Source organism: Propithecus coquereli, unplaced genomic scaffold, assembly GCF_000956105.1.
Source record: "Propithecus coquereli isolate 6110/MARCELLA unplaced genomic scaffold, Pcoq_1.0 Scaffold215, whole genome shotgun sequence".
NCBI classification, from domain to species: domain Eukaryota; kingdom Metazoa; phylum Chordata; class Mammalia; order Primates; family Indriidae; genus Propithecus; species Propithecus coquereli.
The window spans coordinates 2,599,929-2,609,859 of NW_012146634.1; the positions used below are offsets into that span (position 1 = coordinate 2,599,929).

The 9,931-nt window shown below is 36.4% G+C and overlaps 1 protein-coding gene across 1 annotated transcript in view; it reads right to left on the minus strand.

Moving 5' to 3' along the window:
* Positions 1-5,289, minus strand: part of DENND2C (DENN/MADD domain containing 2C) — a 34,309-nt gene extending 29,020 nt beyond the window's left edge. Inside the window, 4 exon segments of the mRNA XM_012644609.1 lie at positions 2,559-2,729; positions 3,313-3,425; positions 3,814-3,950; positions 4,484-5,289. Coding sequence (XP_012500063.1) covers positions 2,559-2,729; positions 3,313-3,425; positions 3,814-3,950; positions 4,484-5,289 — 1,227 coding nt within the window.
* Between the last annotated feature and the right edge of the window lie 4,642 nt (positions 5,290-9,931).

Sequence of the window (9,931 nt, forward strand, 5' to 3'; positions counted from 1 at the left end):
TGTGTGTGTGTGTGTGTGTGTGTGTGTGTGTGTGTGTATGTGTGTGTGTGTGTGAGAGAGAGAGAGAGAGTGAGAGAGACCAACAGACAGACAGACACGGACTGGGGTAAAAAAGAAGAAAGAATTAGAGCTGATGGACACTTTTAAAAGGAGGAATTGATTAGTTTTTCCATGTATACTTTTCTTTCTATCTTAAAATTCCAAGCTTTTCTTAAGTATTAATCCTGATTTAACATACTTAATGACTAGAATTACAAACGTTAAAAACATTATACAAGATAACAACCAACAAAGTAGCTTAAGAAAAATGTTCTTGTTTTCTCTTTTGTCCTAGTTTCTCTAGCAATCCTGGCAATCAATAGGCAGTCAATCAGTCCAGCGCAAAAAAAAAAAAAAAAAAAGTGAGAAATATGTGTTTCCAATACGCAGATTATTCCCATATTTTTGGATGAGTTTGTTCTCTTAAAGATTTTTGTAGCTGCCATTCAAGAGAAATATTGCCAATGTTCTTAAATATTACCATTATAAAAAACAAGAGAATCCAAAATGAAAAGGTGTTGTTACGGGTCATAGGAAAGATCTATGGGGAATAAATATATATTTGAGGTATATAATGACCCAAAATAGCATAATTATTACTGTGCATTTGAAAAGCATAATCAAAAGTATTATAAAGGAGAGGGAACTGTTCTAAAAATATGAGGCAAAGTGATACATTTAAATTTCAGTTATAAGCTAGCTATATTTACCTTCTAGTTGCAGAATATATTGTAGAATATTCATCCTAAGAAATGGCAGAAACCACACTGCTGTATGCACTTGACACAAACAGTATAGATACTAGGAAATGTCCTCTAGCAAACAATGCCACACAGGCTTCCACAGCAAGGATGGAAGCGTGAAGAGGCACATGGACTAGATCAGTGATTTTCAAACTATGAATTGAAGCGGTTTCCCTTCCAGGGATAGCTGAAGCCATCAAAAGTGAAAGAAATGAAAACTGCTTTTCCTATGGAATGTTGTTCCTGAAGATACTCCAAAGCCAAAATTTGTATTGCCTATGGGATATCATAAAAAGATTTAATCCAAGGAGGATCACAGGTAGAAGTACTAACAGCCTGCTCCTGCCTGACAATCAAGAGTTCATCATCATTATTTTTCTCCTCATTTCTCCAAAAACCTTTAGGAAAATATTAGAAAAGGAAAAGTTGGATCCTATCACCATAATCAGAAAGAGAACAAGCTTTGAGTACTCAAGATCCACAGTACATAAAATACTGATGCATGAAATCAAAAGCACTGTAAAACTTCTTCCAGTCTCATTAAACTCTACAACCCATAATTCCTAAATATTTGTTAATGCTATTCTAAGAACCACATTTTAAATGCAATCCCTTAAGTGTCTGCATTCTTCTCCCTATGAGCACATGATTCGTTATTTCTGGGCCATGTGGAAGGCTGCTTTGTTGTGCTAACATGATCTCTCTCCCCAAGGAGAGAGCTACTGCAGGATGCCTGGCAGTTCTTTAAGTTTCTGTTTTTTATATATTCCTCACCATACACAGGAGAATAAACAGTTAAAGATTATTTTTCACCGAGGAGATCAGCTTAGTACTTTTTAAAACCTGTGTCTTTAACTTTTCACATATTAAAGAGGAAGTGGGCAGGAAACAAATCATAAGAATTAAAGTAATTGTGGAACAGAGTATTTCCCAAGGAACCAATCAACAGTTAGTAAACCAAGAAATAGCTGTGACTTTTGTTTAATGTTAAAATCAGGTATAAAAATTGTGTGTTAAATGAATATATATAGCTAATTCAGATGGGATTAAGGAAAGGAATAATATTTAAAGGATCTGATTTCTTTATTACTGCATAGTATCAGCACATTATTTTGCCAATGCTGAAAACACCCTGCATTAACAGAAGAACAAAGTAATGTACAGAGCTTAAAAATATTTTCATGTAATTTCTTAAGTGCATCTCCTAAAAGAAAATATGTCTGCCTACAGGTAATCTCAGTTTCTTCATTTTGGTTAAAATGGTTCTAGTTGAGATAATTTACAGACTTACTGCCTTTTCTCCCTTAAGGGAGAAGTCATTTACGTAGTATGGTTGCTGATAATGTCTATTCCCAAGTAATAGATTTCATTTTTTCTTTCACTGAATGTAAATTTTTGCCCCAAATTAATGACATATACTTTGTCATTACTGAAAATCTGTTAACTCAGGAACAAAACTGAACTCACTCTGGCAATTTTATATAAATGAATGAATTAGAAACAACAATGAAGTCAGCTTGGTAGAATGCTTTTTTATCTAAGATTCTGGTGCTTCCTTGAAACAGGCAGCTGATTTTAATGAGAGCTAAGGTAACCGAAACAAAGTCCTCCACCTAACATCAACTTTCCAAATCCATAAAGAAACTCTGGCAAAAGCCATTCAGGTATTTTTCTTGCATGAGTAAAAATGTAAAACTTAAGGGTGCCTTCCATGTCTCCTAATTCCAGTAGGTTCCCTCTAACTTATTATTCATTTTAGTGTACTGGAATCCTTACCCTTGGAAGATTTTTCCTTTTCCTGTTTGCAACTTCATCAGCTCGGAAAAGCTTCCATTCAGTTAAAGTGACAGGCAAAGTGGTATCTTTCGTGAGCTTTGACCGTAAATAAGCCTGTGAGTTTTTCACTTCCATAGTCTTACGGTGAAGGAACTGAGGTTTGGGAGGAAGCTAAAACAAGAGAAGATGTACTGGTAAAGGGTAAGATCATCTAGTTACTGTCTGTGTTCTCCTACAAAGTCAAAGCTATCTCAGAAAAATATTTCTCTTTCCTTTAAAGTTGTCTCAAATGAGGATGCCATAATTTCTTTTTCACCAATTGTAAAGAAGTTGTTTCTCAGGTTTCTAATCCAAAATTCTTCTACTACAATGTAATCAATTTCCCAAATACAACAGCTCATTGAGTCTTCATTAATCAAGCCTTTGCTTTCAGGAACCAGGTAGGTAATTTAAGTCATAGGTTGATGTGAAACTAACTAATAGGGACCAGTGGGAACTATAGTGAACCGAAAAGTTCATGGTTGTCTAAAGGCACTCATATTCAAATTTTTTGAAGTGCTAAAACAACAAAAACAATAACAAAACAAAACGAAAAGCTGTGTGCTGCCCCCCAAAAAAACCCACCACCAACAATAAAATCTACACTTCAGTGCCTCTTATGTTTTGGTGTCAGTTAAACCATTTTAACCTTTTTGTAAAGATCATAAACAAGATTCTAATGTTTTCCTCAATTATAATAATTCTCTGGTTATACCTTGGGTGCCTTGAAAGTACTTTTAGTGGGTGGTAGCTTCCATGCTGAAGGAGATCTCCACATGGGTAAAGGCTGCACTGGAATATCTTCATATGGATTTTCTTTGGTGGGATCTTGAAAATAGTTTTAAAAATGTTTAGAGAAATATAATTAAATGGAAAAGTAACCATAGCTAGCAAAAGGAATAAAAAACTGACCACATTCACCTTTCTTATTCTACCAATAGCACTTTAAGCTGTTAAACCACATAGGTGTCTAACAGAGCTAAACGAATTCTCAAAATACTATACTATAAACATCCACTTCTGAACTGAGCACTCCATTACACTAGTTGCAAAATTCATTAGAGAATAAAATAATTTATATACCAAAGGTTTCCATATTAAAAAGAAAAACCTAGAGCAAGATATGCTTGATTGTAAAAGAAAATGTCATTCTACAATTAAGGGCTTTAGCAAATACATAATCATTAAATTTAATTGCAAAGTTGTGGGCACCTACATATGATATCCTCATAGATGTTGTCCTCAGACTGTGTGTAATAAAGTGCTGAACCAGAATTTCTTCCAAGTTCTTCATGAATCTTCTGTGAGTTCTGACTTCGAAAGTGCTGAATATCCTCAAATTCAAAGGATTTCCTTAAGAAAGGAGATACACTTTAAAGTTATATCTTTCTAAACTCTAATCTTCTTTAAATTGGTATGGTAGACAGAAATCTAAGTTAGGGACTTGCGTGCAAATTACAAAGGAGTTTTATCAGAGATGTAAGGATAATAAACTAGGTTGATGCCCTACATACACCACGAGAAAATTCAAGACTTTTAGCCAATCACATTCATGTTCTTCACTGGGTTCCTTTATTAAGTGCACTCCCTAATGAAAAGTGGGGCTAAGGCCAGCATGCCCTAATTGAAGTGCAAGAATGTACTTGCTTCCCTACAGGTTCTTAAAGATATAAAATGGAAGATTTTCTGATGCTCTTGTCGGTAGATTGTCTTAAGTATTACCTATACCTCTACTTTTTCCTCTTCTTTTTATTTTCTTTCCATATTAATCAACATTTGTATGTTCAAATTAGGGCTGCAACCTAAGCTGGGGAATGGAAGTTGGTTTGAAAGGAAATAGAAGCTCAATAATGTTGTAAGGAAAATACTTATAAGCTAAAACATACCTCTTAGATCTTCCTCTAATTTTTCCACCATATTTCTTCGGTTCAGGTTCCTGAGAAGAAGCCAAAGAAGATTCTGCACAAAAATTATTTTCACAGTATCTTTTGTCACAGTTTCTTTCTTTATATGGCGTAACACCAGATTCAGATAAATATCTGAATGTCCTACGAGGTTTTGGCAAAGGATTTATAGAAACTCCACATTCTTGCCCCTCAGGTTCAGAGTAAATATTTTCTAAGCTCTTAGTAATTCCATACGAACTATCCAGAACTCTGAAATTCAGTTCTTTTTCTGAAGAGTCACAATGTTCTAAAGCCAAATTTAAGACTTTTTCTGGGGGAAGTGCTTCTACTTTCTTCCACAATATTTGTGAGGTATAGAAGTTTCCTGGAGGTAATGAAGTCTCTGGATCTAAAATAACTTCTTTACAACTTTCAATTTCTTTGACCCGAGAACACACCCAATTGGATTCTGATTTATTTTTAAAGAAGCATGTATCATCATATTTATGTTTCTCACTTTCATCCTCATTTTGATCACAGCTTTTGGCATTTTCATTTATACCTAGACCCACATTTTGAGAGCTGGTTACATCGAACTTTTTGCTCTTTCCCTCAGCAAGAGGATTGTTCTTAGGAAGAATCTCTTGGTGACAGTTATATCTCACTCCAAAGTCCTTTGGATGCCATTTTTCTGGATTAGATACACCATTAGCCCTTCCTTCCCACTGAGAAATTTTTTGTTTGATGTTTTTGCAGTGGCTTCTTGACAGTGTCTGAACAGCAGAACGAGAAAAACCAACATCCATGTTCCCAGTTGGGTGCATGAAAAGTGATGAATCTTACAAAGGTTCCATTACAAGTAACTGTGAAATGCTGTATTCTTTATCCTGTCGGAATCCACACAATTCCAGTATTTTCCTTTCATGTTTAACTTGGAAACCCCTTTTTAAAAAGAACAATTTTGATCGTTGATCCTTGTTGAAAATGGCTACACTTCTGTCTTGAATAATCCTATTAGAATGAGACAAAAATAGGTTAACACAATTTTATAATTTCCTAATTTAAAACTCCACTAAAACATTGCCCACCTATCTCTAAATAATTCATACACACTGCATATATAAAAATGTACTTGTCATCTACTAAGTAATTCAACTCCATAAAGGAATTGCTAAGATGGTGATATAATAATACTGAGAAAACATTACTTGTGGTATTTCCCAGATTGTCAGCTTTAATGTTCTGCCATATTTAATTTCCTAAAGTTAGAAGAGAGTCTCCTGCCGGCCGTGAGGAAGCAAGCTGCCATGCTGTGAACTGCCTCTGAGACGGCCACGTGGCAGGGAACTTCAGGGCCCTCCAGGAGCTGAGGGCTGCTCCTGGCTGACTGTTAACAGGAAAATGGGACCCTCAGTCCTGTACCCTCAAGAAATTCTGCCAAAAACCACATAAGCTTGGAAGAGGATCCTGAGCCACACAAAGAAACACAGCCCAGCCAGCACCTTGACTGCAGTCTTGTGAGACTCTGAGCAGAGCACCCAGTTAAGCTGAACCCAGACTCCTGACACCAAAAGAAACTGTGAGATAACAAATACATGTTATTTTTTTTTTTTTTTGAGACAGAGTCTCACGGTGTTGCCCTGGCTAGAGTGCCGTGGCGTCATCCTAGCTCACAGCAACCTCAAACTCCTGGGCTCAAGCGATCCTCCTGCCTCAGCCTCCCGAGTAGCTGGGACTACAGGCATGCGCCACCATGCCCGGCTAATCTTTTCTATGTATTTTTAGTTGTCCAATTAATTTCTTTCTCTTTTTAGTAGAGACAGGGTCTCGCTCTTGCTCAGGCTGGTTTCAAACTCCTGAGCTCAAACAATCCGCCCGCCTCGGCCTCCCAGAGAGCTAGGATTGCAGGCGTGAGCCACCGCACCCGGCCAATACATGTTATTTTAAGCTGCTAAAAAAAAAATTCCTAAAGTTAGATAGAATGAGGTTTTATAAGAGAGTACACATAGGGGTATATAATATTATTTTGTGATAAATTAATTCTTTATGAAACCTTCTCTCTCTCTCTTTCTCTCTCTCTCTCTCTCTCTCTCTCTCTCTCTCTCTCTTTCTCTCTTTAAAGATAGGGTCTTGCTTTGTTGCCAGGCTGGAGTGCAGTGGCGCAATCGTAGCTCACTGTAGCCTCAAACTCCTTGGCTCAAGTGATCCTCTTGTCTCAGCCTCCCAAGTAGCTGGGACTACAGGCATGTGCCACCATGTCCGGCTATTTTTTTAAATATTTTTTGTGCAGATGGGGTCTTGCTATGTTGCCCAGGTTAGTCTCAAACTCTTGGTCTCAGGCAATCCTCCTGCCTTGGTCTCCCAAAGTGCTGGGACTATAGGTGTGAGCCTGGCCAAAACCACCTCTTAATGAAACAAGGACCAATGGAGTACTATAAAGAGCGTCAGTGAACAGAATTACATCTCAAAGAACCAAAAAGTTTATGTATACGTCCACAGCAACAGCCACTTAGTCTGGAAACACACCAATAGCTAATTTCCTCCTCCTGTCCTATGTTGATTGACAATATTAGCCCATCACATACCCTTATGTTAACTTTATGATTAGTAGCACAGGATTCCACACGCACTAAAGATAACCCAAGGTGCCCAATAACTATCAGTTGCTTTAAAAATTTAATAACCTATTTTGTCACTGATGACTGAACTTTCCACATCTCTGCCACCACACCCTTGACCCAAATCAGCACAAATACTTACAGCCACTGTCACATTCCTTCCCTTCCCATAGGGGCTTCATTCAGTTAGGCCCATAAACTATTTCCTCAAATGAAAATTTGGCAGAAAACTTTTCCTAGCAACTGAGTAAAGACCTGATCTCTGGTTATAAATAGCAATTGATTCAAAACTTCCTGAGGCAGGGGTCATCCTTCCTTGAGCTTTGTCTGTGTGGCCTTGATTAACGGGCAGGAAAATATCTTAGTCCAGCTCTGTCAGTACAGCTGACCAAAACCGATATATATATACTACATGCACACAAAATTTATTCTTGGCAGAGCAACTGCTAATCAGGACTTCAGTCAACTTTCATTTAAACCATTCCTACAAGTTTGTAGGAAAACCAGCTTTGCCAGCAAATAAACTGGTAACAGTCTGAAGCAAAAAAAAAATCATTCTAAAAAAACTTAAACTCATGTGGGTGGAAAAATTATAACAATACCCAAAGCCCCGAATATCAAAACTGTTGAACAGAACACTTGATAAAAGACTAATGCATTAAATTTAAAGATCTAATCCGCTACTATTGACTATTATAACTTTGAAAATCCTTTCCTTGCTTCTGATGTTTATAGGCAATTCCTAAGAATTTTAGATGTCCTTGAGACTCAGATTTTCTTCATCATAGACAAGATAGGACTTTTTTTCCCCTCTAGCTCCTGGGTGGGCCCCTGGAGATTTTTGGCAGTCCTTGTTAACCCTTTCTTTACTATTCCATGGTTAATGTATTTTAAATATGAATGGGTCAAATAGAAAAAAAAAATGATGAAAATTGCCAGGGCTAAAATAGTTTTTTAACTTGAAATTTACTGGCAACAAATGGCTAAATCTATAGAATGCACAACACAAATATAAATGATGTGTATTAACAGTGTACCAGTGGCAACAGAGTAGGATAGCAGCATAAGACACTCCTAAAATAGGTAGGTATTATAAAGAAATATCCCACTTGCTCCTAAATGTATGTATTAATACGTCATAGCTTTCAAAAAATAAACAATTTCAAAAATAAAGAAGTTTTAATGCATTTTAACTAGATCTATGATTGTATTTACAATACAATCTCTCTTTATAGTTGATTTCACAGTTCCAATTTATGTCAAATTAACTTACACCCTTTATAATGTAGCTTGTCTATTCCAACATACAGGTTGTGATTTTGTTTCATTCAAAAAAATAAGAATTGCTCACCAAACAAGAGTTGCCTCAATTGTTTTCCTACAGGAACCTTATGTTTGTCCGTTTAACCTAATTATATTCTGAGCCATCTTGCTCCTCAGAACCTCCTCCCCCATGGCTCTCCTAGCCTGTAAGATCTTTTATATCCTATCCCTGAGCCCCCCAGTTTCTTGCCTTGACCTCCACTATTGGTGGACATTCCAACCTTTAAGTGCTGGCCCAGCTTTCAAGTCCTAGATCTCGTCCAAGCTTCATCTTTTGAAAACTTCCTAAAGCCAACATATTCATATACTTGTTTCTAAGATTGCTTTCTTTGGCTTGCTTTAACAGTTCTAACTGAAACAGAGGTTGAGAAAATCTAACAGTTTTAAAAATTTTTTAAAAATCATTTTGTTTCTTCTCGTAATACCACAAAATGAGTCAAAGACTTCTCTAGCTCAGGTAGAACTCACAAAAAGAGAAGGAAGAGCACACATAACGACAATGGGCAGTCTCAACAAAAGAAACAGTAGTAGTCATTCAGTTCCTCACGTGAACAAAAGAAGCATGACTATGGAAAAATCAAGCATGGTTTTGAAAAATATAATAAAACAGAATTCTTGGAGATGATTCTTAATCATGCCACTTTGTTTTTATTTTTATCCAAGAAATACATGAAATGTAGTGGTTTATCAGCTTGAAATATAATTTATAACATAACCTCTCATATATAGAATTCTGTGATTTTAGCATATTACAAGAAACCAATCTGAATCCATTCAGGTAAATTAAATTCTCTTTGGGAAGGAGGATACCGATGCTCTATTTTACTAACTCAAGTCTTACATAATGCAAGTTTAACATGCCAAATCTTTCAAGATATTTTATTTGATTAGACATAAGTATCTGAAAAAATAATTTGGAACAGTCTAAAAGCTGATTTACAAACTGATGAAGGGGTACACTTTAAAGTGGTTAATTTTATGTTATGTGAATTTGACCTCAATTAAAGACAAAACTGATGAAAGGAACCAGGAAAACTCTCACTTCTGGCCATGATGGAATTATCATGGAAGGCCAGATTTGCCTTCCCCATAAAAATAACTATAAAACTGGACAAATATATAAAATAAACTATAAAAAATTGGTACTGATTATCTAGCTATAGAAAAATAAATAAAATAAATGCTTTCAGATATTGGATAACAGATACACAGGACTACGATCCCTGAAAGAAGGGAGACAAATAAAGCAGGCTCTATGTCGGCCCAGCTTTCTCCCTGGAGACTGTTTCTAGAAAGCAGTGTTGGGAGGGGAACCTAAGAGAACATGGCAACCTTGCTGAATTGAGGATTAAGACACTGGAATATGGAGAGGCAGAGGCAAATAGAATTTTCAGAGTAGACCATCAGAAAAGAGGGAGCAACACAGAGAAAAAGCTCCAGAAATCTACAGAGAGTCCCCTTGAATCTTTGGCTGAATACTAAGCTGCTAATGCATAGGGTAATACTA